Below are 27,195 nucleotides of genomic sequence, written 5' to 3' on the forward strand. Positions count from 1 at the left end.
AAACTGTAATCATTCAAATAAATCAATAGTTTTAAAACATGCATTTCCCCAGGCAAGCTTCAAAGAATCCTTCACAGTAGATAGATTGTATACTGGCTATGGAATTAGAAAAAATACTATTATAGTAGTACTGAACAGGCACTACTATAAAAGTAGAAATTATTTAAATGTGTGACTTAATTCCAATGAAGGCAGGAAAGGAAATTTGATTAGAGGTATTAGGTGAAGACTTGGTCAGACATTTTGGCAGCATCGTCTAAGACTTAAAAAGATCTTAAAGGCTGGTGACTGAGTTTCTCATTTCCAATTTAATTTCAAAACATATGGCTTTCTTTCTCCTAAATGGAGGTACTATGTGAATTATCCTTATTAGTCATGACCAGTATTGTTCATTGACTCACTGATGGGCTGAAGACAAGGAGAGGGGTAGAAATACTTCCAGGTCGGAGGGCACAGCCTTGTAAAACAGAGAGGAGTAAAGGAAGTTAAAGGAAATATGTGGGAACAAGGTTGCCTGAAGGGGAATTGATTAGACAAAGGAAATCCTTGGAAAGCAACAGTCCCCTGGTGGGAGAGAAAGAGAACAATAAAGGCTAATTTGGGATTTCCCTTCTCTGGCTCCTGGGGGGAAGGTTGATCTGGAGCCACCTGGTTGCCAACCAAGGAGCTTTGGAGGTGGATACATGTGGGAAGGAAGAAATCCAGTAGTGCTGGGAGCCAACTTGTGCTGGTTTGCAGAGCCTCACAAGAGGTCCTCATGTGTATCTCATTCTATTCCAGCCCACGTTCTCCCAAGCAACCCTCAGTGATGTCACATAAGTAGCTTGTGGTGAGTCACACGGGGACTATTAGGCATATTTACACCACAGAGATTGACAAATGCTACAAATAAAGGTATTTGTCCCTGAAGAGCTTACAAGCAATCCAGCAGACGTCACTATGCAGCTGCTTATTTATAGTTGTAGTAAGTCCTCTCTTTAAAGATGTATTTATTTATTTGAAGTCAGAGTTGCAGAGCAAGAGGGAGATACTGAGGAAGAGAGATCTTTCATTTGTTAGTTCACTCCCCAGATGGCCACAACGGCTAGGGTCAAGCCAAGCCAAGCCAAGCCTAAGCTGGGATCCAGGAGCTTCTTCCAGGTCTCCCACATGGGTAGCAGAGGCCCAAACAATTGGACCACCTTCCACTGCTTTTCCCAGGCACATTAGCAGGGAGCTGGATCTGCAGTGGAGCAGTGGGGACACAAACCAGTGCCCATATAGGATGCCAGCACTTCAAGCTGTGACTTTACATGCCACATCACAACACTGGCCCCTGTGTAGTAAGACCTTGTATCCCTGGATACTTTGAGATTTCAACCCAACCATGGATCAAAAATATTTTTAAAGATTTATTTTAAAGACCAAATTGCAGAGAGAGAGAAAGAGAGAGAGAGAGTGAGAAAGCGAGAAACAGATGCTGGTTCACACCCCAAATGGCCACAATGGCTGGAATTGGGCCAGTCTGAAGCCAGGAGCCAGGAGCTTCATCCAGGTCTCCCACATGAGTGGCAGGGGCCCAAACACTTGGGGTGTTCCTCCACTGCTTTTCCCAGGCCATTTAGCAGGGATCTGGATCAGAAGTGGAGCAGCTGGGATTCAAAAAGGTACCCATATGGGATGCCAGCATCATAGGTGGTGGCTTCACATGCTATAACACAGCACCAGCCCTCAAAAATATTTTTTAAAAAACAATAACACAGCAATAAAAATAATACATCTTTAAAAGAAACAGCGTAATGACATCTTAGATAATATATAGATTGTGTTAGGTAAAGTCATTCAGAGATGATTTAAGGTATATTAGAAGATTTGCATAGGTTATACGCAGATACTACACTCACTTTTTATGTAAGGGAGTTGAGCATTTGGGGATTTGGGTATCCTAAGAGGGTCCTGGAACTATGTAGTTATTTATTCATCAGTTTTAATATGCCACGATGAATGTGCTCAAATATATATATATGTATATGTAGTATGTATATCTATATAAAGGTGTAAGCTTATCTCTGTCTGTCTCTGTCCTTGTTTGCCTTTTAGGCGAAGGTGATTGCACCCTGAACTTAGTGACCAACCCTGTTCTCTCAAATAATGTGCTCTTTTTAAAATTTATTTATTTTTATTTTATTTATTTATTTTTGACAGGCAGAGTGGACAGTGAGAGAGAGAGACAGAGAGAAAGGTCTTCCTTTGCCGTTGGTTCACCCTCCAATGGCCGATGCGGCCACTGCACCGCGCTGATCCAATGGCAGGAGCCAGGATCCAGGTGCTTTTCCTGGTCTCCCATGGGGTGCAGGGCCCAAGCACCTGGGCCATCCTCCACTGCACTCCCTGGCCACAGCAGAGAGCTGGCCTGGAAGAGGGGCAACCAGGACAGAATCCGGCACCCCAACCGGGACTAGAACGTGGTGTGCCGGCGCCGCAGGTAGAGGATTAGCCTATTGAGCCGCGGTGCCGGCCAAATCAAAGGAGTGCCTCTTTTTATGATTAAAACAGATTTTGCTTTATTTAAAAATTATTTCTTTATTTTTTTGAGAGGCAAACAAAAAAAAAATCTCTCATCTGCTGGTTCATTCCCCCAGACATCCACAACAGCCAAAGTTGGGCCAGGTCTAAGCAGGGAGCAAGGAATCAACCAAGGTCTTCCATGTGCATGGCAGGAACTTAATTACTTGAGCTACCACTACTTGAGCTACAACTTAACTACCACTGCCTCTTAGGGTCAGCATTAGCAGGGAGCCAGAATCTGGAGCCGGAGCCGGGACTCAAGCCCAGCCACTCTAATGTGAAATATGAGCATCTCAGCTGGATTCTTAACCAATATGCCCAACACTCACCCAGAATTTTCTAAACGGCTTTAAAATGGGGTACCATGAAGAGAAATTCCTCTGGTGTAATGAGGCTGGCTTTTTTTTCTCTTATGATACATATGAAAGCTAGAGCATGGACTTTTTTTTAAAGATTTATTTATTTATTTGAAGGCAGAGTTACAGAGAGGCAGAGGCAGAGAGAGAGAAAGAGAAAGGTCTTCCATGTGCTGGTTCACTCCCCAGATGACTGAAACAGCCAGAGCTGAGCCGATCTGAAGCCAGGAGCCAGGAGCTTCCTCCAGGCCTCCCATGTGGTTGCAGGGGCCCAAGGACTTGTTCCATCTTCTACTGCTTTCCCAGGCCATAGCAGAGAGCTGGATAGGAAGTGAAGCAGCCAGGACTCGAACCGGCACCCATATGGAATGCCAGCACTGTAGGTGGTGGCTTTACCCCCTGCACCATAGCACCAACCTCTGGAACATGAGCATTTTAACAAGTCTGTTGGATTCTGAGATCTGTCCCTCTACACTATGGTTCTGATCACCATGGTCAGCTCCCCCATTTTAGCTTGTCACCATGCAAATCAATTTACCATGATGTTTGACATTGAACAATCCTGTTCACATGCTTCTTCCCACCAATTCGTTTGGAGTATAAAGCAGAAATGTACGCATCGGGATGCTCCTGTGTATGCCCATCAAGACAGCGGTTTCATATAATACACCTAGAGCAGTCCTCCTTTTGCTCAACTGGGCAGGGCTGGTTGGTCCACAGATGACCCCTAGGCAGGTTTTCGGATCTTCATTTCTTCACTTGTAAAGTGGGAGTACCTCCCAGAGTTCCATATTAGATGATAGAAGAGGGCATTTCAACAAGTTCCTGGGACAGTTGAATTAAAAGGTAAGCTTATTTTGGTGCAAAATAAATTTCAGATCTATGCATAGCTTCTTCATAATATGCATTTTCCATGAGCTTTTTTGAAGACCTGTCTATACATGGATTTCAAAACTTATTGGGCGGCTGGCACCGCGGCTCACTAGGCTAATCCTCCGCCTGTGGCGCCAGCACACCGGGTTCTAGTCCCGGTCGGGGCGCCGGATTCTGTCCCGGTTGCCCCTCTTCCAGGCCAGCTCTCTGCTGTGGCCAGGGAGTGCAGTGGAGGATGGCCCAAGTACTTGGGCCCTGCACCCCATGGAAGACCAGGAGAAGCACCTGGCTCCTGGCTTTGGATCAGCGCGGTGCGCCAGCCGCAGCGGCTACTGGGGGGTGAACCAATGGAAAAGGAAGACCTTTCTTTCTGTCTCTCTCTCTCTCTCTCACTGTCCACTCTCCCTGTCAAAAAACAAACAAACAAACAAACACAACTTTGGGCACCAAACTTACCTTTAATTCCATTTACCCTAAAGTTTTTTAAGTACCCTCTTATATCTAGTGAATCAAAAAGTCCCTGGAGTATCAAAACTGTCTACTGGTTGCTGTGTTTGTGGGTTTCCTTTAGGATGAATCCAGAGCCAGCCATATTGCCATTTGCTCTCATGGAGCACTACCTGACTCTCTGCCCAGGAAAGAACCAGCCTTTAGGAATCAGTTTGCCCAGGGGCTTGTGCATCCCCTAAGTTGCTCTGCAGATGTTACTACCCATTGCCTCTGGATTGCCTACTGGCTCCTCGTTTATCCCAAGACAACAAATCAAAGACCCCTCTCTTTTCTTGGCTGCGTTCAAAGGCAATGATAGGAGAATTTCCTAGCTTTGAAACCCAGCAGAACATTGGCTATCATTAGTCTGCGCTATTTCTCTCTGCTCTGTGTTTTCCCCCTTACAAGATCTCAGTGACATTCTCTATTAACAGTCTCAGAGACACTACCACTTACCAAACACTTGCTTTGGCCCAGGCACTGTGCTAATTGTTGTTCAAGACTGCATTTGTCCTACCTTCAGCCTTCGGGGGGACCCTTTATATTTGTCACTGCTAGTTCTATTGTTGGAGCTCAGAGAGGATCACCGTGTCCAAGGTCACACAATTGTTAACTGTCAGGGTCAGCATTTGAAGAAAGGTCTGTCTGATTCTAAAGCTCATTTTCTGTCATTTACTTTATATTGTCTCAAAGATAAAAGTAGCAAAGTAATCAACAGATATTCATATGTACAGAGCAGGTTGTCTACTACACATTGTTCATCAGACGGGAGCCAGGCGGGCTAGGGAGAAATCCCCAGAGCAGAATCCTCACTACGCAGGGCTCTTCTGATTTCCATACATCCACATTAGAGCTGGGCAGTTCTCTGGAGCCAGTCTGCTCTACATGCTGCTCTCTCCATTGAGGATGAGCTTGTAATCCTAAATGCTCAGATCCTTCTCTTCCTAGGAACTAGGGCTCCATCAGGTGAGTGAGCATCTCAAGCCAGAAAGGTGATGGTCTCCAATTTCTTCCAGCTCTAACTGAGGCACAGGACATCCACACACACCTGCTGCCGCTCCACCACCACTTGGAAGCCCTGGAGAGTGTGGAGTTTCCCAAGGTGAAGCCCCGGCTGCGGCCTCTGCTCCACGTGGTCTGTCTGATCTGGGCCACATGCAAGGGCTACCGCTCCCCAGGGAGGCTCACAGTGCTGCTCCAGGAGATTTGCAACCTTCTCATCCAGCAGGTGGGCGCCCCCTATCCCACCTCTCCCTCTGGGCTTCTTGGCACTGAGTCCCAGGAAAGAGTAAAGTGTGCCTTTTTCCCAGCAGGGGAGTCATTATGGTCCAAAGAGTTCTCACACCTGAATTACTTTCTTCTCAATAAAGTTCTCAGTAATTCACGCAGAGGTTTTCACTAACACTAGAATGTTGGCTGGGACAAAGGCTATGGGGTGATAAATTTCAAACTCCTTAGTGAGATTGGCGTTAAGTTTGGAGCCTGTACTAAAACTCAGGCCTACCCACTTGCTAGCTGTGTGTTGTCAGGTTCAGTCACTTACCTGCTCTATGCCTCCTTTTCCTATACAATGATACCAAGAAGAGGATGGCTGGCGATTATGTGGCTCCATTGTGGTAAAGCAAGTGCCCTTACATGCTGAGAACTCAGTACTGCGAGTTTTGGAGAAGCAGCTTATTGGATTACATACTTCGTGCTCCTCCTGTGTAGGGACTTCTTATAGCACCAACCAGGGCAGTGTAAGCCTCAAAGAATGGATCTGGGAGCAAAGCTAGAGGCCATGAGGAAATTTGGACAGCCTTACCCTCCAGCTGGCATCCTTACCTCTAAGGAGCTGTGACTCTAATATCCATGGAGTACCTTTCAGGTTCCAGGCTGCTAATTCAGACATTATCTTGGACCATTATTAGATGAACCCTGGGAATGGGCAGGGAGGGTCTTATTATTTATTTAGATAATAACCACTAAGGCTCAGGAAGGACCACAGACTTTGCCCAAGGACACCCGAACCCAAGTAGTTTGACTCCTAGACCAGCACCCATCCATCACTCCAGGACTCTTATCAAGCAGAACTCTTTTGGCTTCAAAGCATTAGAAAACCCAACCAAAAGTAACATCAACATAAAGAAAAAATTTTGGCTCCTCTACTTTGCATCCCTAATGTGAGGCTGGCTTTGGCCTCTACTGGCAATACAGTCATGGATATTGTGACTAGAACCCAGCTCCCAGTTCCCTCTGCCCTCCCTGTGATTGTGAAAGTGGCTATCCAATGCATCTCACTTCCTAGATGTCCAGGCACAGGTGTCTTGGAGAAAGGGAAATAATTATGGTCCAAAGACTTATTTTTCTTGTATTTTATTTATGTGCTCAAAAGACAGAGTTACATAGAGAGAGAGAGAGAGAGAGAGAGAGGGAGAAACAGAGATAAAAAGATTTTCCATCTGCTGGTTCACTCCCCAAATGGTTGCGACAGCTGGGACAAGGACAGGTTGAAGACAGGAGCCTAGAACTCTGCCTGGGTCTCCCACATGGGTGACAGGGCCCCCAAGCACTTGGGCCACCTTCTGCTGCTTTCCCAGATGTACTAGCAGGGAATTGGATTGGAAATGTAGCAGCCACGACTCAAACCCACATGCAAATAGGATACCTGCATTACAGGTGGTGGCTTAACCCACTTCAACATAATGCCAGCCCCTGATCCAAAGAATTCAAAATCCCAAATTATTTTACTATTGAAAGCCTGTAAATCACAAAATAATACCTGAGAGTGAACTCTTGGCAGAACGAAAGTCCCATTGTGTCTTCTTACTCATCTTATGGCTGAAGGCCACAGCCTATTTGTAAAATATATATACTTGGGGGGCTGGTTCTGTGGTATAGCAAGGAAACCCCCACCTGTGATACCAGCATCCCATATGGTGTCAGTTTGAGTCCTGGCTGCTCCACATCTGATCCAGTTACCTGCTAATGCTCCTGGGAAAGAAGCAAAAGATGGCTGAAGTGCTTAGACCCCTGCAACCACATGGGAGAACCAGAAGAAGCTCCTGGCTCCTGGCTTCAAATTGGCCTCTGATCCAGCTGTTGCAGCCTCTTAGGAAATGAACTAGTGGATGGAAGATCTCTCTCTCTTTCTCTCTCTCTCTATAATTTGGACTTTCAAATAAGTAAATAAATCTTTAAAAAAAAATCCCTTGGGCCATGTTTCAGTTCTGAGCAGGTGCTGACAACATTATGGGATGTCTAGCACCTGCAGCCCAGTTTGGTGGAACATCTGTTTGCATTCCAGGCCTCTACTTATCTGAGTCCAGAAGACCTCCTGAGAAGTGAGGTAGAAGAAAGTCAGAGAAAACTTCAAGTCGTCTCGGACACCTTGACCTTCTTCAAGCAGGTGTTTCAGGACAGAAGGGAGAATCTCCATACTTACTTCAAAGAGAACCAGGAAGTCAAGGAGTGGGATTTCCAGTCTTCTCTGGTCTTTGTGCGCTTGGACAGCTTCTTGGGACGACTGCACGTAGTAACGGTGAGTGCTCAGATCAGCTCAGGCCCCCAGCCCGACACTGGAGCAAGTCATCCAAGGATTCATAAAGTGAAACAGGAAAATGAACAACATGTTTGATGGCCAGAACCCATTCAGTAAGGGGTCAAACAATAGTAGCTAGAAAGTGACCATCACATGGTGGTGTTTCTATTAGGAGTTTAGGAAATTGTGGCTCTAGATGCAATTAGGAAGAAAGGCCAAGGAATCAGTCAAGTCATTCAGCTGACTTTCAAGTTGGCACCTTGTTTCAAATAGACTATGACTAGGAAGTCCAGTGTGACAATGGAAGTGAGCAGAGCTGGATGTGGCCGGCAAGACCCAAGAAGTCAGCAGCTTTGAATTTGTCCCCAGCTCCCCCACTTTCCAGGTGGCTTCCAAAACTGCAGAATTGATGAAGCCCCGTGCAAAAGAAGCACAACTTCCGCTCAGTTATTTCTTCACCCTCGGAGCAAGAAAGAGGGGCTCCTTAACCCAGCAGGGCTCTGAAAAATAAGTAGGAAGCCCAAGAGTAAGTTAGTTTTGAAACTGGAGAAAGAATTTGCCAGGAAAAGTAGACGAGGAAGGATAAAAATGTGCGTGTGAGAGAGAGAGAGCTGGGAGCCAGATCTCAGAGAAAGCACACCTTCAATACTTCATCAGGACAGTGGAGAGTACAAATAATCGATATCCAGCTTTATCCTAAACGTCTCCTTTTTCAGCACAGCTCTCAAGGCACAGCCTCTCCCCCAACCCCTGACCTGCACTCATCTTTGCCCTTAACTCCATTGCTGTTGTTGATCCGGAGGTGATGGAGGCCCCGGGATCCAACCTGCTCCTGGCCTGGGCTGACTGTGCAGGAATAACTGTGTTTGCCCCTTGGCAGCAGTCACGTTTGCAGGTTCCCCAGCCCCACTGACGGCCCTAGGATGCCACTAAACAGCCACTCCAACAGCTGCGTGAGCCAGGCCCTTGAGACCCCATGCTACTGCTGTGACTTTGCATATAGACAGCTATTCTAACGTTAGAGCACCTAATCTGCTGGGTGGACTCTGTAAACACCAGCAGCAGCAATGGCTACTCACCTCCCCAGAGTCATTACCCTCACAGTAGTCCTCTCCCAGGCTGCCTTCTCTCTCTGCACCAAAGGCACAGATGCATAAAAATGAGCTGCCCCAGTTTAGTCAGAGGATGACACTGGTGCCATCAGGCTCCCTATCTTTCCTGCTACTTCCCCTCTCACATTTTCTACCCTCAGCTGTGGTTTACTTCCCAGAGCCTTTGCACAGCCCCCACTGTTTCTTCTCTTTTGTTTTCCATCTCCCAAACATTTGCTCAGACTCACTGCCCCCCACCCCTTGCCCTTTGCTGTCTTCCTCCTCCACCACCTCCCCTTGCTCAGCTCAGTGCAACGGGACAGGGGACAATCGATTTCTGGCATATTTCACGTAGCCCTTTAGTTTACATTCTGTGTATCTCTGTGATCGATGCCTGTTTGCAATGGGATTAATGTGCTCCTCTCCAGCAAGAATTTGCATGAACTTAGCCTTCTGTATTGTCTGTTTGCAGACAATATATGACCACTGAGATGATGGTGACAGCAGTGACACGACAGCCATGCATTTAGCCTTCTGCCTGCTAGCACCAAAGGTTTTACCGTGAGGGGCAGGTTTTTTAACCTCCACAGTTTCTGTCCTGTGATTAGTGTTGCATTTTTTTTACCCTGTTGCTGTTTTGCATAAGAGTTCTATTGTACAGATTCACTCTTTCCTTCTGGGTGCTTAGCTAAATGAAGGAGGATGGGAGTGGGGGCTGCTGCTTGGGAGATGTGAGTACTGTTAAATTTTCAGCAGGTCTGCAGTACCTGGGGCAGTTTCATTCTCAGGGTATCACCGTTCTCTTCCTCATCCCCAGAACTCTCATGCAGCACACCTCTTAGCAACCCCTCGTGGAGAGAAAGGAGAAATAGAAAAATAACGAACTAGCATGTTTCAAATCCTGTGTCATGCCGTGACCTGTATCCTTGCAATCATCCTAAGAGCTGGGTTTTTTTTTTTTTTAATTTTTGGACAGGCAGAGTGGACAGTGAGAGAGAGAGACAGAGAGAAAGGTCTTCCTTTTGCCATTGGTTCACCCTCCAATGGCCACCGCGGCCGGCGCGCTGCGACCGGCGCACCGCGCTGATCCGATGGCAGGAGCCAGGAGCCAGGTGCTTTTCCTGGTCTCCCATGGGGTGCAGGGCCCAAGCACCTGGGCCATCCTCCACTGCACTCCCTGGCCACAGCAGAGAGCTGGCCTGGAAGAGGGGCAACCGGGACAGAATCCGGCGCCCCAACCGGGACTAGAACCCGGTGTACCAGCGCCGCTAGGTGGAGGATTAGCCTAGTGAGCCACGGCGCCGGCAGAGCTGGGTTATTAATACCTCACTTTAACCCAACAGCACAGTCAAATCTGACCAGGCTCAAAGGGATTTAGCTGGGGTCAGTATGTGGGGCAGGTGGTCCCAAGAATTGTCTTTTTACAAACTTTGAGCTGGGAGCTTTGAAAGTCTGTTTCCTTTCTTCCCTCTCCCCTCTCCCCTCTTCTCCTCTCCTCTATTTTAAGGGTCCCAAGCCAGCTCTATGGTTTCATTCTCCCTCATACATTCTATTCTGCCATCTGTACACCATATAATTTCTTTTTACCTAAATAAGTTACTTATATAAATTTATATAAAATTATGATCTCATTCCATGTAAAAGCCTTATTTCACTTTATGACTTAGCAAGGAAATCCCAAAAGTACATACACTCTTTGCAATTTGAACCATCAAAAACCAAAGAAAAAATGAGTCATTCAGTTGTCTCTAGATTGCTTGTGTCACTCTGCCTCCCTGATCAGTGTTCCAGCATACACACACACACACACACACACACACACACACTCTGAAGTTCATTTTTGTGCAGTAATGCTGTAGATTCTGCAGATCCCCTGTTGATGTTTCTGCCTGCAGCCTCTTGCCTGCAAACAATGCAGGAAGCATCTTGGAGAGAACCCTCATCTCTTTCATTACAAAATCGCTGGAAAGCTGTGATTCACTTGGAGACAAAATGATTTCCTGCTGAGGCTCTATGTGAAGTGATTAGCGGCAATATAGGTAACCAGCGGACCTAAGACACACCACGCTCGCTTCCGCTCTCTCCACCCGCTCCAGCCCCTCCCCAGCCTCCTTTCATTCTGAGCCTAATTGGGCCAGCTCCCCTCTTAGCCCAGCTCCAGCCTGTGTTCACGTAGGAGACCATTAGCTGCAGAAGGTCCGTAGCAGTCAGCAGTCGAAAGGTAAAGAAAACAGTCTTTTCTGCCAATGACCTTTTGAGATTTTCATCTATGAATGTCTGCTTTGTGCTCTCCCTTAATGAATTCCGAAGACATTTCTTTTAAGACGGGCGGCATGACCTCTCCTTGGAGAACGGCATTGCTCCTGGTGGAGCTTGTCATTATCCCTGATTCAGAGTCTTCACCTCACGGGCCGGAGCAGGAATGAAACCCTACCCCCATCCCTGCACCTGCCTCCACCAGTTCAATGTTGCACGGCTTCTTGTAAGCATAGGACCACAGTCAGACCGTCAGCTGCCGGGGGACCCTGGCACCCAAGAGGCACCAGAAGAACCCTTGCATGAGCTGCGATGCATGGAATACCCACCAACCCAATCTAATGACGTCAAGATGGCCATAGTTAGTGAGAGTGGCTACTGTTTTTCTGAAATCCTAACAAGGTGCTTTCTATGTAACTTGGCAACCCCACAGCAGACTATTACTGTCCCCATTTACAGGTGAGGAACAGTGAGACTCAGAAAAGTGAGTGTCTTGCTCTTAGCCACCTGGCTAGTGAATGGCAGAACCAGGGTTTTGTGTTGAGCTCTGGTTTATTTGCCCCCAAATCCTGGGCTGTCTCTACGATGCCATATGTTGGCTATATGCTGAAGTCAGTATTTTCAGCCTTTATACAGCACAGTGGAGTTTGCATGTTTACCACTGTGATGAACAAAAAATCAATATTTTTAAAATACCATTTAAACCTCTGGCTGGTTTAAATTGCCTTCTATCTGTTCTGTGAGGACTTTTCAACATGCAGTAAAATAAAGGGGGGTTATATTTAAATAATTTAAAAATCAAAGATATAGTCATGGCCAACACAATCATGAGACCACTTCTCACCTGCTTTAGAACTCTTTTCTACAGTATCTTCAACATCAGACTCTTAATAGAACCCATCCAGAAACAGGGAGCTCACTCCCTCTCTTAAGTAGTCCATTCTATGGTTGGATATGTGTAAGCATAGGCCTGTTTAAATTCATTGGAATCACATAGGGAGAGACTGCAAGAGAGACAGAGAGAGAGAGAGAGAGAGAGAGAGAGAGAGAGAGAGAACACGACAGAGAGAGAGAGCTAGAGAGAGAGAGCACGCACTATATTTATTCACTGGTTCAAACCACAAATTGCCATAATGCTCATGTCAAAGCCAGGAGCCTGGAGCTCCATCCATGTCTCCCACAAGGATGGCAAAGGCCCAAGTGCTTAGTCCATCACCCACTGCCATCACAGGCACATTAGCAAGGAGCTGGTCTGGAAGCAGAGCAGCCAGAACTCAAACCAGCGCTCTGATATGGGATGCCAGCCTCATAAGTGGCAGCTTAACCCACTGCACCACAACACACAGGCCCTACAATAATTTATTATAATGGCATAGTGCTATAATAGCTAAACCAAAAGGGACAGAGAACATCAAGGGAAGGCAGGGAGGGGAAGCCCTTTAAGGAGGACAGTAAGGAAAGGCCCTAGACTTTGAATTGAGCCCCAAGTAAATGTGTTGTCCACCAGGTATTTGTGAAGTTTGATAAAACAAGGCACAAAACCATTGTTTTCACTAGCCAGACTTCCCTTCCCCAAATAAAATAATCACGTATTTCTCTACCACCTGCAATTTCCCCGTTAGATTGCAGATGAAACACCTTCCAGTGATCATCCACGAGCATGCTTGCAGTATTCTGGAGAAATAAAATAGTGTAATGGAATCATCATCTAGTTCCCCGATATAAGCAAACATATCCAAATGCATCTATGTTTTAGAATGGTGAGAGACTATTTCCTACACATTGAAATTGACATCCACAGAATTGTGAGGCATGAGCACCAAGGTTATATTCCATCGCACAAATATGATTTCCTATAAAACCAATCACAACTAAGCACCTTGTGAGAGATTTGAATTATAACTGCAGTCGATTTCATTTCAATAAAGTTCCTTTCTGTTCTCTTTCCAGTATGTAAGTTGGAGGGTCTTCTGGGGTAAAGGCTGCACAGTCTCCCATCAGGGCTGATGAAAGTCTCTGGTTTTAGTGCATGTCTTCCTTTCCTTAGCCACTACGCTTCTTCTTCTCTCCCCTCCCTCTTTAGCCAGCTACTCCCCAACAAAGTTGAGTAGCGGAGGGATAATTCAATGGCTTCCTAAGTCTGGCAAAGCAGAGATAGCCAGTCATTTCTCTCCACTTCTCAATGTCTCTTCCATGGCTACTGGAATTGGTATGCCAGCAAAAGAAAGGAGCTAGGAAGTCCTATGCTAAGCTGATGGGTCACTCCAATGACAATGGCCATTGGCAGTGCTAGAATCAGCTGGGTTTTGCCACAGCAGTGTCATCATGTACTCTATTCTTGCCCTTCAAGCCTCCAGAGTAGAGGACCCCCTCCCAGGGTTCCACATCACATGTCACAAATGACACAAAGGTTACGTACACCTTCTTTCCTGTTGAAGATTGTTCAGTAGATCAGAGATTGCAATAAGACACATGCCTTGGTTTGGAGATTGTGTGATTATAGACAGGTACTTATGAGGGATAAATTTCATCAGCTCTGTTAGACATTCCCATGCTCTGTCCATTCATAGGTAAGGTAGATTCCATGGACTTGGGGGGCAGAGGGACACCCCTCCAAGACCTGTGGGCTGTGTCATACACCCTGTCGTTTAATCCTGAGCCCAGCTGGGGTACTGCCAAACCAACAAACCATCAGGTCATACTACATGCATGCCATGTGTGTACTGTATGTCCAGCTCTGTACTGAATCCTAGGCTTGCAACTTATTATCTCCTACTACCACACCATGAGCTATTGTTATTATCCTGGTACAGACAAGGAAACCCAGCACAGAGACAGTCAATGACTGCCCCAGTCACCAAGCTGGCAACAGGGCATAACAGGCTTGGTATACTTGGCAAGAACACTTTGCAGGAGACTTCCCCCTTAACAAAAGTCACTAAGAAGTCTGGTGTCACCTTGTGGGCTCATCTTCATGACTATTTTGACCATTTGAAGGATCCGCTTTCCTATCCATGTCCCCTAAGAAAGCTGTTTTTTTTCCCTTAAAGCTGTATTTGTTTACTTGAAAGGCAGAGTTATGGAGACAGAAGGACACACACACAACACACACACAAATACACATACACACACACACACACACACATGGTGGGAGAGAGAGAGATATCTTCCATATACTGGTTCATACCCCAATGTTGCAACAGCCAAGGCTGGGCCAAGCAGAAGCCAGGAGCCTGGGACTCCATCCAGGCCCCCAACATGGGTGGCAGGAGTCCAAGCATTTGGGCCATTTTCTGCTGCTTTCAGAGGTACGTTAGCAGGAAATTGGATCAGAATTGAAGCAACTGGGACTTGAACTAGCACTAGAAAGCTGTTTATTCTAGAACTAAGCAGCACAGCCTGTTTGAAACTGACTTTTTAAGATAAAAATCACTGGGAAAGCCACCAATCATGTAATTTTATTATTATTGTTCATTATTTACTTAAGGATGCAAATACAGCAAGAGGCCGAGGCATGCATTTTACTTATTATTTTGGTTTGTGTGAGTTTTATTTGTCTGTACTTTTCCCTCACTTTGTTGTTGAGTTTCACCAAGAGTTATTTATACCAACTCAATCTAATAATAAGGTTACCAAGCTAATCAGGATTCACATTTTCCTAAGCAACCACCACCCCCATATGATTTCCAGCTCTACCCATCCACTGTCGTTAGGATGATAATTATTATTATTTTAACTCTTTTGTGAATTCTCCCCATAGGATCTTCTGAAGACAGCCTTGGATTTCCACAAACTGGAAAAGCTTGAGTTTAGTGGCATCCGAGGGAATGCCCTGAGTCAGCAGGTGCAGCAAATGTATGAGGAATTTCAAGAGATGTACAGGGTCTTCTCAGAGTCCTCCTATGACTTCTTGGACCCCCAAAGCATGGTAGGTCTTGGGGGAGCTGAATTACAAGCTTTGTCCCATTCTAGGTGTTGGCATTCTGTTTCCCCCATGCATTTCCTTTTGCTCTGTGGTCCCAGTGGCTTAGTCAGTTGTTATTTGTGTCAAGAGTACCTTCATTCCTTGTGTCAGAAGGATTGAGGAGTGCCTCTCCCAAATGCTAACTGCCCAGCACCAGTGATTGCCAGAGAGGGTTTCAGAGATAGTGAGGTGGATATGGGATGATGGTGGAGGTTGTGACTACTCCATGGCTTCCAAATGTTTGAGCTGAATGAGATAAACCACACAGAACAAGACAAACACGGGATGATCTCACTTACATGAAAGTCTAACATAGTCAGACTCAGAGCAGCAGAGAGCAGACTGGTGATTTCCAGGGGCTCAGGGGTGATGAAAATGAAAGGCGTTGGTCACCAGGTACAAAGTTTAGTTACACAGGTGGAAAATTTCTGGAGATCTAGTGCACAATATGGTGATGATAGCAAATAATACTGCATTTTAAACTTTAAGTTTACTAAGAGCATAGATCTTTTTTATTTTATTTTATTATTTTATTCGAAAGGCAGAATGATAGAGGCAGAGACAGAGAGGAATCTGCAGTCTGCTGGCTCACTCTCCCAAGAGGCCACAACAGCTAAGCCTGGGCCAGGCTGAAGCCAGGAGCTTGAACTCTTATCTAGGTCTCCCATGCGGGTGGCAGGAGCCCAGGGTTTGTGCCGTCACCTTCTGCACATTAGCAAGGAGCTGTCTTGGAGGCAGAGCAGTCAGGACTCTAACCAGTGCTCATATGGGGTGCTGGTATGGCAGGCAAGGGCTCAATTAACTGAGCTACAGTGCTGGCCCCAGGAGGGTAGTTCTGCAGAGTTCTCATTACAAAAAATAAAATAAAAGAAGAAAAAATGGTAACCATGTGAGGCAATGGATTATGTTAACCAGCTCAGTTGTGGCAGACATTTCAATGTACATGTCTATCAGAATTATCAAGTGTATACCTTCAACATGCACAGTCCTTTGTCAATGAAACCTCAATGCAATTGAGAACAAAAAGTTTTAAGTTACCAGCAGAGACTGCTAAGTGAGGGCCAGGTACACCTGGACAGAAGTTTGACAGTGTCTTTGTGAGGGTGGAGTGAAACCATGGCCTCTCCAATGAAGAAACAGCCAGCGCCATGTTTTCTCTGGTTGGAACCATGAGTTCATATCTCCCCTGCTGCCTTTTGAAAACCATAACCTATGAGTCCAAACCCATAGGAATAAAAGTAGAAGGGTCAATATGGAAACAGGGCAAGGACATCTCAAAAATGGAAGGTCTGAATCATGGGAGAAGATATCTTAAGAGTATGAGAGAGAAAAGAAGAAAGAAATTAGGGCAGAATGGGGCCAACCTTGTGGCACAGTGACCTAAGCTGCTGCCTGTGTCACCAGCATCAAGTATTGGAGCACCCGTTTGAGTCCTGGATGCTCCACCTTCCATCTAGTTCCCTGCTGGTGCACCTGAGAAAGCAGCAGTGACCCAAGTATTTGGATACCTGCCACTCAATGGGAGGTCAGGATGGAGTTCCAGGCTCCTGGCTTCAGATTGGACCAGCCCTGGCCATAGCTGCTATTTGGGGACTGAACCAGTAGATGGAAGATTCTCTCTCTCTCTCTCTCTTTCTCTTTCTCTTTTTCTCTCTCCTTCAAATAAATAATATTTTTTTTAAATTAAAGAAAATAAATTAGGGCAGGAATCTGCTTTGTGCAACTTCAGACATCCCAGGATGATAGTGCTTTCTTAAAACTCCTTTAATCACCCACTCTCAGCACTGCTATTTAACATAGTTCTGGAAGTTTTAGCCAGAGCCATCAGACAAGAAAAAGAAATTAAAGGAATACAAATTGAGAAGGAAGAAGTCAAACTATCCCTCTTTGCAGATGATATGATTCTTTACTTAGAGGATCCAAAGAGCTCTACTAAGAGACTATTGGAACTCATAGAGGAGTTTGGCAAAGTGGCAGGATATAAAATCAATGCACAAAAATCAACAGCCTTTGTATACACAAGCAATGCCACGGCTGAGAAAGAACTGCTAAGATCAATCCCATTCACAATAGCTACAAAAACAATCAAATACCTTGGAATAAACTTAACCAAGGACGTCAAAGATCTCCACGATGAGAATTACAAAATCTTAAAGAAAGAAATAGAAGAGGATACCAAAAAATGGAAAAATCTTCCATGCTCATGGATTGGAAGAATCAATATCATCAAAATGTCCATTCTCCCAAAAGCAATTTATAGATTCAATGCAATCCCAATCAAGATACCAAAGACATTCTTCTCAGATCTAGAAAAAATGATGCTGAAATTCATATGGAGGCACAAGAGACCTCGAATAGCTAAAGTAATCTTGTACAACAAAAACAAAGCCGGAGGCATCACAATACCAGATTTCAAGACATACTACAGGGCAGTTGTAATCAAAACAGCATGGTACTGGTACAGAAACAGATGGATAGACCAATGGAACAGAATTGAAACACCAGAAATCAACCCAAACATCTACAGCCAACTTATATTTGATCAAGGATCTAAAACCAATTCCTGGAGCAAGGACAGTCTATTCAATAAATGGTGCTGGGAAAACTGGATTTCCACGTGCAGAATCATGAAGCAAGACCCCTACCTTACACCTTACACAAAAATCCACTCAACATGGATTAAAGACCTAAATCTACGACCTGACACCATCAAGTTATTAGAGAACATTGGAGAAACCCTTCAAGATATTGGCACAGGCAAAGAGTTTCTGGAAAAGACCCGGGAGGCCCAGGCAGTCAAAGCCAAAATCAACTATTGGGACTGCATCAAATTGAGAAGTTTCTGTACTGCAAAAGAAACAGTCAGGAGAGTGAAGAGACAACCGACAGAATGGGAAATATATTTGCAAACTATGCAACAGATAAAGGGTTAATAACCAGAATCTACAAAGAGGTCAAGAAACTCCACAAAAACAAAACAAACAACCCACTTAAGAGATGGGCCAAGGACCTCAATAGACATTTTTCAAAAGAGGAAATCCAAATGGCCAACAGGCACATGAAAAAATGTTCAAGATCACTAGCAATCAGGGAAATGCAAATCAAAACCACAATGAGGTTTCAGCTCACCCCGGTCAGAATGGCTCACATACAGAAATCTACCAACAACAGATGCTGGCGAGGATGTGGGGAAAAAGGGACACTAACCCACTGTTGGTGGGAATGCAAACTGGTCAAGCCATTATGGAAGTCAGTCTGGAGATTCCTCAGAAACCTGAAGATAACCCTACCGTTCGACCCAGCCATCCCACTCCTTGGAATTTACCCAGAGGAATTTAAATTGGCAAACAAAAAAGTGGTCTGCACCCTAATGTTTATCGTAGCTCAATTCACAATAGCTAAGACCTGGAATCAACCTAAATGCCCATCAACAGTAGACCAGATAAAGAAATTATGGGATATGTACTCTTTAGAATACTACACCGCAGTAAAAGACAATGAAATCCAGTCATTTGCAACAAAATGGAGGAAATAAGCCAGTCCCAAAGGGACAAGTATCATATGTTCTCCCGATCGGTGACAACTGACTGAACACCAAAAAGGAAACCTGTTGAAGTGAAATGGACACTATGAGAAACGGTGACTTGATCAGCATAGCCCTGACTGTTAATGAACAACTTAATATGTTATCCCTCTTAGTATTTTTTTTTTGTCTGTTCTACTTAATACTACTGGTTTAATTCTGTAATTAATACAGTTATTCTTAAGTGTTGAAATTTAACTGAAATGTGATCCCTGTTAAATATAAGAGTGGGAATAAGAGTGGGAAGAGATGTACAATTTGGGACATGCTTAAGCTGAATTGCCCCAAATGGTAGAGTTAGAAACATACCAGGGGATTCCAATTCAATCCCATCAAGGTGGCATGTACCAATGCCATCTCACTAGTCCAAGTGATCAATTTCTGTTCACAATTGATCATAATGAAAGGACTAAGAGTCAAAGGGATCACATAAACAAGTCTAGTGCCTGCTAATACTAATTGATAGAATAAATAAAGGGGAGAGTGATCCAACATGGGAAGTGAGATACACAGCAGACTCATAGAATGGCAGATGTCCTAAACAGCACTCTGGCCTCAGAATCAGCCCTAAAGGCATTTGGATCCAGCTGAAAAGCCCATGACAGTATTTCAGGCATGGAAAGCCAAGACACTCTGGCAAAAAAAAAAAAACAAAAACAAAAACAAAAAACCAAAAAAAACCTAAATGAAAGATCTCTGTGAGTGAGATCCCAGTGGAAAGAACAGGTCTTCAAAGAAGGAGGTACCTTTCTCTGAAGGGAGGAGAGAACTTCCACTTTGACTATGACCTTGTATAAATAAGATAAGAGTCGGTGAACTCAAAAGGCTTCCATAGCCTTGGAAACTCATGACTGGAGCATAGGGAGATTACTGATGCCATAAACAGGAGTGTCAATTGGTAAAGTCAACAACAGGAGTCACTGTGCACTTACTCCTCATGTAGGATCTCTGTCCTTAATGTGCTGTACATTGAGATTTAATGCTCTAACGAGTACTCAAACAGTATTTTTCACTTTGTGTTTCTATGTGGGTGCAAACTGTTGAAATCTTACTTAATGTATACTAAACTGATTTTCTATATATATAGAAAATTGAAAATGAATCTTGATATGAATGGAAGGGGAGCGAGAGCGGGAAAGGGGAGGGTTGCGGGTGGGAGGGAAGTCATTGGTGGGGGGGAAGCCAATGTAATCCATAAGCTGTACTTTGGAAATCTATATTCATTAAATAAAAGTTGATAGAAAAAACTCCTTTAATCAAAAGTAGAAAAATAAGGACAGTTGCAGCTAAAAAGCAGAATATATACTATATGTTTGCTATCATATAACAAAATAAAACAAGAAATACTACATTTTCTGTGTGGCTGGGTTTTGGGAAGTAGAAATATACCATGTTTTCCTACTTTCCTTTTTTTCATAAGGAAACACATTATTATTATAGAGCAATATAAGAAATAATAATGATTCCACAAATTAGAGATTGTAGTTAACAAAATTCCCTGAAAATTGCTTCACTCTAATAATAGGAACACATTCAGGGCTGCCAGATAAAATAGAGTAGTTGGGACATCCCTATACTACAAGAAATTCATTATTTATCTGATATTCAAATGTAACAGGTGCTGTGTTTTTATTGGCTAAATTTAGCAAACTTAAGAAAAATAGCTTGTTGCTGTCTAAACCTATTTAGGTGTATTTAGAAGAAAAGGTACATATTATAATGTTTAGCTTATAATGTTTACATTCCGCCTAATGACTGATTAGTTAAGTGGCAGTGAAAAACATAGGATTTTGACTTGGGGGAAGAAGAAATGTAGGTGGTAATGTTGGAATAGTCCCATTGCTGGGATGTTGCTACTGAAAACTTGGCTTTCAGGGTAATATGAGCTGGTACTGGTGAGTGAGAGGGCAGGGGTTTTAGGATGTAGACGAGAAGACCACACAAGGATTGAAATGACACCAAGCTTACATTTGCTCCACTTGCCATGTTGCACAGAGCATCCAGGTAAAATTGTTGCAGTATCAGGGTAATTCTCTAGGTAGTCAAAAGTAGGTCATGCCATGGTGGGTTTCAGAAAATTTAGACAAATCTTTCATATAACCAAGTCAAATACAAAGGCTCTTAGTAAACAGCACAGTGGGAATGACTTTGGGAAAATCATGTTTTGGGTAATGCACTTGTGGTGTCTTTTTCAGGAATTTGAAACCGACGTCTCTGAATTTAACCAAAGAGTAGAAGACCTTGATCGAAGGCTGGGGACTATCTTTATTCAAGCTTTTGATGACTCACCTGGATTAGAGCATGCCTTTAAGGTTTGTGCAGATGGGACAAGGGCCACCCCTGAGCTCAGTGCACACCAGAGGTCAGCAGGAATGCTCACCCAACTGTCTTGTTCCTGCAAACTTCATTCTCTTAGTCGGGAAGGGAGGTATGAGAGTATCCTCTGGCAAGTGGCAGAATTAGCTTCTCAGGATAACAACTTATACTCTTTTGAAAATGTAAAAATACTTGTTTATATTTTGTAATTATTTGGGGCAGAGAGACAAAGAGAAAGAGAGAGCTCCCATCCATTGGGTAATTCTCCAAATGCCTGCAAAAGCCAGTGCTGGGCTGGATCAAAGATGGGAGCCAGGAACTCAATCCAGATCTCCTTTGTGGGTGAGACATCACTGCTGCCTTCAAGGATCTGCACTGGTAGGAAGCTGGAGTCAGGAGTTAGAGCCAGGAGTTGAACCCAGGTGACAGAGGTATCCTAACTGGTGACTTAATTACTAGACCCCTTTATTTATTTATTTATTTATTTATTGACAGGCAGAGTGGACAGTGAGAGAGAGAGACAGAGAGAAAGGTCTTCCTTTTGCCGTTGATTCACCCTCCAATGGCCGCCGCGGCCAGCGCACCGCGCTGATCCGATGGCAGGAGCCAGGTACTTCTCCTGGTCTCCCATGGGGTGCAGGGCCCAAGGACTTGGGCCATCCTCCACTGTACTTCCTGGCCACAGCAGAGAGCTGGCCTGGAAGAGGGGCAACCGGGACAGAATCCGGCACCCCAACAGGGACTAGAACCTGGTGTGCCGGCGCCGCAAGGCGGAGGATTAGCCTAGTGAGCTGCGGCGCTGACCTAACTAGACCCCTTTAATTAATTTTTTAATCTTCTATTAACAACAAAATACAACTACAGCAACAACAAAAGAAAACCCTTCAGTCCTTCAGCCAAACCAAAAACCTCCAATGGATATGAAGTTCTGCAAATAAGAGCTTTTTCAGGACTTGGAAAGTAGATTTTCAGAGAGAGACCCAGAGAAGTCACCTGACTCCAGATACCACTGAACAATCATACCAGTCACTCATTAGATGGACCACAGGGGACATGGCCAGCCAGGGTACATCCAGATCAAAGCCCTTGAGTCAGAGGGTGTGGACTGGTCTCAGTGATCCCTCAGGCCAACCTCTGCACTTTCCCAATAGGAGATTTGAGCCATGGAACTCAGTAGGGAGTTCTACCCTCTTGTGCCTCCATTGAGAAAGAACTATTTTCACCACCTCTGGAGATTTGAGTGATCCTTTTATGGAGGAAAGAATGGTCCTAGAGCCTCCTGCAGAAGGTTTTATAGCACCCTTAGTGATTCTTGAGAGTCCATTGGAGTCAAATTGTCCGACCTGGACACTATGTGACATAGGACTCCATATGGGATCTTCTCTGCAGTCGCCATTCCCTATAACAAGGAGACTCAGACCTTCCCAGAACCACCTCATATTCAGAGTCTAGGTCCACCAGCTCCCGGGGCTTGTCCTGTCTCCTCCTTTTCCGAGCTCTGAAATTCACTGAAGCAAAGGAAATGATGAGAAGGGCCCAGAGTAAAATGAGATGATAAGAGAAACAGCAGGGGCCGGCACCGCGGCTCAGTAGGCTAATCCTCCGCCTTGCGGTGCCGGCACACCAGGTTCTAGTCCCGGTCGGGGCGCCGGATTCTGTCCCAGTTGCCCCTCTTCCAGGCCAGCTCTCTGCTGTGGCCCGGGAGTGCAGTGGAGGATGGCCCAAGTGCTTGGGCCCTGCACCCCATGGGAGACCAGAAGAAGCACCTGGCTCCTGGCTTCAGATCAGCGCGGTGCGCCGGCCACGGCGGCCATTGGAGGGTGAACCAACGGCAAAGGAAGACATTTCTCTCTGTTTCTCTCTCTCACTGTCCACTCTGCCTGTCAAAAAATTAAAAAAAAAAAAAAAGAGAAACAGCAGGGAGTCTTGGACAGATGTAGCCCGCTCAGCTTCCAGTTCTAGGATATGTGGCTGTAGTTTTATAGTATGTCTCTTATACTCATTCACCTAAAGCTTGGGTAAGCAAACTTGTTTTCCTCAGATGGCCAGTGTATACATATTTGAGGTTATGGTCATCTAGTCTATTCTCAGTCACATTTAAAAAAAAATTTTTTTTAAACTCCTTCCTTACAATGTAAAGACCATGCTCCATGATCATAGAACAGGTTGGCTAAGTTTGGCCACCCACTAGCTGTCATTTGTCAGCTCCTGATTTGAAGCACAAGATGGAGATGAGAGGTTACAGTGGAAGGCAAGTTTAGAAGCTGTGTGCTGCTGTACCCTAAATATAACTGGAGTCCTTCATGACCTAGTCTCAGGGCAGCACCGCAATCAAAGACACACAGTCCAGGAACCAGAAGTAATTAAAAGCATTTCAAATCTTGATTCTGCTGCTCCAGGAAACATCATGAGGTTAGGGCAGTTGTCATGCACAGAAAAATATCTTGAAAGTATCCTCACCCTCACTGCTGTTCACAGGGAAATAGCTCTCCGAAACACTTTTTTTTTTTGCTCTCTTAAATTTTTGCTCTCCAAATTCTCCCCAACACCCAGCCCACTTAGCTTCTGCTTTCTTTTTCCTTTTTCTTTTTTATCATTCTTCCTTCTGTTTTAGGTCTTCATTATGTAGGTCAACTTAACCTTTTGACATCTGTAGTTTTCCCTTTATTTTATTCTTTATCCAGACTTACAACAAAGGCAGCCTGGTAGATTCCAGCAGACAGGAATCCTTTTCCTTTGGAGGCATAGGGAGAAGTGGCAAAACCATGAATATTCACTTATTAATCATTCTTGCCACTGCTCTTTGTAAAGATTGCTCCCCCCCTCACATTGGTAGGCCTATGAAGGAAAAAAAAGGAGGGGGAAGCTTGGGAAGATTTAATCTGTAACATCTTTCTCTTCTTCCTCCCCTCTAAATAGCTGCTGGACATTGCGGGAAACCTCCTTGAGAGACCACTAGTAGCACAGGATACATCTGAGAAATACCTGGTCCTCATTCGAATGTTCAGCAAAGACCTGGATGCAGTCAGGACCATCTACAGTCAGCACACCCAGGAGGAGGCAGAACTTGGTAGGTTTGTTGCCTGGGGATTTTGATGAGATTTTATTACTGGGAAGGGTACAACTCTTCTTGTGTTTGCTAAATGTACATAGACAGATGCATGACATTCTCTAAGAAGAGCAAGCCAACCTTCTTGTTTGAAGTTCCAGACCATGGTGGGTGGTTGTAGAACTTGCTGAACTGTGGATTCCTCTGCATCTGGGGCTGAGGTTGGCAGGTTGACCCCAGGGTAGTGAAGCCTCGACTGCTTCTGCTCAACTGAGACCTTGGCATAGTGGTTCATTTGACTCTTGGTCAATGTCGCCACATTGATTAGTCTTCCATGTACCTCAATCCCACAATAGGTTTTTGCACGCCTGAGAGAAGCTTCTCATCCCTTCCAATGCCATAGCAACCGTGCTTCTAGTGGGAGGACCAGCAGGAGCCTGCCAAAGGGCAGTAGCAAGTGGAGGTGTGACATCTCCATTTTTATCACACTTCTTCGAAGCCTTATTTGCTTGAAAGGAAAACACAAATTTTTCATTTTACTTTTACCCATGTTTCTCGAGCCCTTGCATATGTACAAGGAATGCTTGTGGGCCAGTGGATGTGAGAGATGAAATAAGTAATCCTGAAAGGTAGTTTACTCATGGAGGGTGAGCAGTGCTTCCCTGGAGTCATGAGGTACCCTGATAAAACAAGATGAACTCTGGCTGGGAGACTTGAGGGTGGGTTTATGGAGAGGGTGGTCTTAGCTGAGTCCTGAAAGGTGGGGGGCTGACAGCAAGGAAGAGGACACAAAGGCTCTGAAGCAAAGACAGAAGAAACTGTGGGAGATTACCAGCCTGCATTACCTGTAGCCAAACAAGGCATGTTGAGGGGCATCAGGTCAGCCGTGGAGTCCGGGGTGCGATGATGATGTGCCCTTAGTACTGTAGTAAGGAATGAGGAATTTATGATTCAGGCAGTGGGAAGTTCCCCAAAGTGATTACGTAGTTGAGTAACAGCACCACTATGTTTACAAGCGGATTTCATAGTGAGGCCACCACCGAGAAAGGCATTCCCAGAAAACCTGGTGGGCCAGCTCTAGGTGGGGCTATCTTCATAACTCCCTCCAGTCAAGTACAGAGGCTGTTGGCTTTTGCTCCTGTGTAATGAATGAGAGCAACCTCAGTAGCTTAAAGCAACTCCTGTCTTCTAGCTCTTGGTTCTGTGGCTCAGGAGCCGTGTGTGCATGGCATCTGGGTTCTCAGAGCATCATGGGTCTGACATCAAGGAGTCAGCCAGGCTGAGTCCACATCTGGCAGGGAAGTGCACTTCCCAGCTCCTCCGTGTTGGGAGAATCCAGTTCCTCGGGGTTGTAGGACTGAGGTCCCCGTGCCCTTGCCAGTTCTCATCCAGGGGCTGCTTTCAGCAGCTAGAAGCTGTCTTCATCCCTGGCGCTGTACCCGCCTCGCCTGCCTCTTCTAGTCCGTGTGCAATGGCATGCTGACTTCTCTCATGCTTCCAGCCTCCGACTTCCCCTGCTGCCAGCATCCAGAGAAAAGGTCGTGCTTTTAAAGGAGTCGGCTGATGAAGCCAGGCCCACCCAGGGATCCTCTCCCTTTACAGCATGATCACAGGCTGACATCTCAGTATAGCCGCAGTTTCCATCCACACTTAAAGGGGGAAAGATGAGGCAAGGGTGAGGGGTCTGGGGGTCATCTCAGAATTTTGCCTGTTGCAGAAGGCAAGCAGTAAGTAGAAATAATGAACTTGGGCTAAGCATGAGATATTAAGGAATAGTGGAGTCCCCGGTGAGATAAAGGAGGGGGCCATGCTTTAGTGATAGTTGGAATTGACATCAGAGAGTTGCCAGTCTTCTAACTGTACCACAGAAGCTGGAAACCGTGAGTTTTTAAATGAGATCTCACATTTCTTAAATCTTGACAATTAATTACAAGCAAATAAACTCAATATATGGACCAAAATAGAGTGTTTAGCTTGCGCTAACTCCAGTCAAATGCTTCACAATCCACATGGCCTACCTCATTCGTAACCTTGCTGAATTCTCACAGAAACCCAGAAGCTCGTTAAACAGGGAAAATATTATTCACATTCCATAAATGAGAAAACCGAGGCCCAGAGTGATTAAGTTGTCTGCTGAAGATGTTGTTTCTCAATCCTAACTGTACAGTGTAGGCTCACCTAAGCAATGATGGGCAGGTAATTGGCCTAGCAGTTAAGAAGCTATTTGGGACACCCACATCTCATATATCAGAGTGCCTGGGTTTAAGTCCCAGCTCTGCTCCAATTCCAGCTTCCTGCTAGTGCCCTGCCCTGGGAAGCAATAAGTGATGGCTCATATTCTTGGATCTGTGCTTACCCATGGAGGAGTCCTAGGTTAAGTTCCAGACTCCTGGTTTCAGCCTGGCCCAGCCCTGGCTGTTGCAGACATTTGGGGAGTGAGCCAACAGAAGGGATCTCTCTCTCTCTATCTTTGTCTCTGTCTCTGTCTTTGTGTCTATCATGCTTATCTCTATCTCTATCTCTCTGCCTTTCAAATAAAGAAAATAAAGATTTTTAAAAGTAGTGATGACAGGCTCCTCCTAGGCCAATGAAATCAGAATGTCAAATGAGGATCTCTGGTGCTGTTAATGTCCTCCCGGGACCAAACTTCCTTCCTCTTTAGCAGAACACCAGGGTGTCCTCTCAGGAGCTCCTTAGTGTGAGCCCAGGGTGGCTTTTGCCTGGGGTAGATGATGACACCCACATAACTGGAAGAGGGAGCTGGGGGCCACAGCTTTGCTTCAGCCTGGCTGTGCCATGTCCCCAGGGTTCTCCACCGTGCACAAGAACATGCCTGCTGTGGCTGGGGGCCTCCGCTGGGCACAGGAGCTGAGGCAGCGCATTCAGGGTCCCTTCGGCAACTTTGACCGCATCCTACATCCGTGAGTATCTTATTCCTAAAGGGGAGGTTTGTTCGTGCTGTGCATTCTGGGTGTGGTAGAAATGCAACTGACCAGCCTAAGGCATGAAAACCACCTGTGTTTCTTCCCATTTCCAGCAATGGGCCAGGTGCCTACTGGCCAAGCAACCTTTCAGGTTGAGTGAGGCTTAAGGTGGGCCCAGGCTGACTCCTTTTGCTCCAGGGAGTTCATTCCTGCAGGGCAACAAGTCA

The 27,195-nt window shown here is 45.3% G+C and overlaps 1 protein-coding gene across 4 annotated transcripts in view; it reads left to right on the plus strand.

The window, feature by feature from the left end:
* The window catches only part of DNAH9 (dynein axonemal heavy chain 9), a 371,124-nt gene that overhangs the window by 16,071 nt on the left and 327,858 nt on the right, over positions 1–27,195 (plus strand). For all 4 annotated transcript variants that reach the window (XR_016223981.1, XM_070061398.2, XM_089317689.1 and 1 more), the window contains exons 5-10: positions 5,282–5,493; positions 7,552–7,785; positions 14,893–15,060; positions 20,875–20,991; positions 23,915–24,065; positions 26,851–26,965. Coding sequence is in view for 3 of the 4 variants with exons in the window: in XM_070061398.2 (XP_069917499.2) it covers positions 5,282–5,493; positions 7,552–7,785; positions 14,893–15,060; positions 20,875–20,991; positions 23,915–24,065; positions 26,851–26,965 (997 nt within the window). In the remaining variant the exon portion in view is untranslated. The remainder of the gene's footprint in view (positions 1–5,281; positions 5,494–7,551; positions 7,786–14,892; positions 15,061–20,874; positions 20,992–23,914; positions 24,066–26,850; positions 26,966–27,195) is intronic.

This window comes from Oryctolagus cuniculus, chromosome 17 (assembly GCF_051225735.1).
Source record: "Oryctolagus cuniculus isolate XC-2025 breed Fujian yellow rabbit chromosome 17, ASM5122573v1, whole genome shotgun sequence".
Lineage (NCBI taxonomy): Eukaryota > Metazoa > Chordata > Mammalia > Lagomorpha > Leporidae > Oryctolagus > Oryctolagus cuniculus.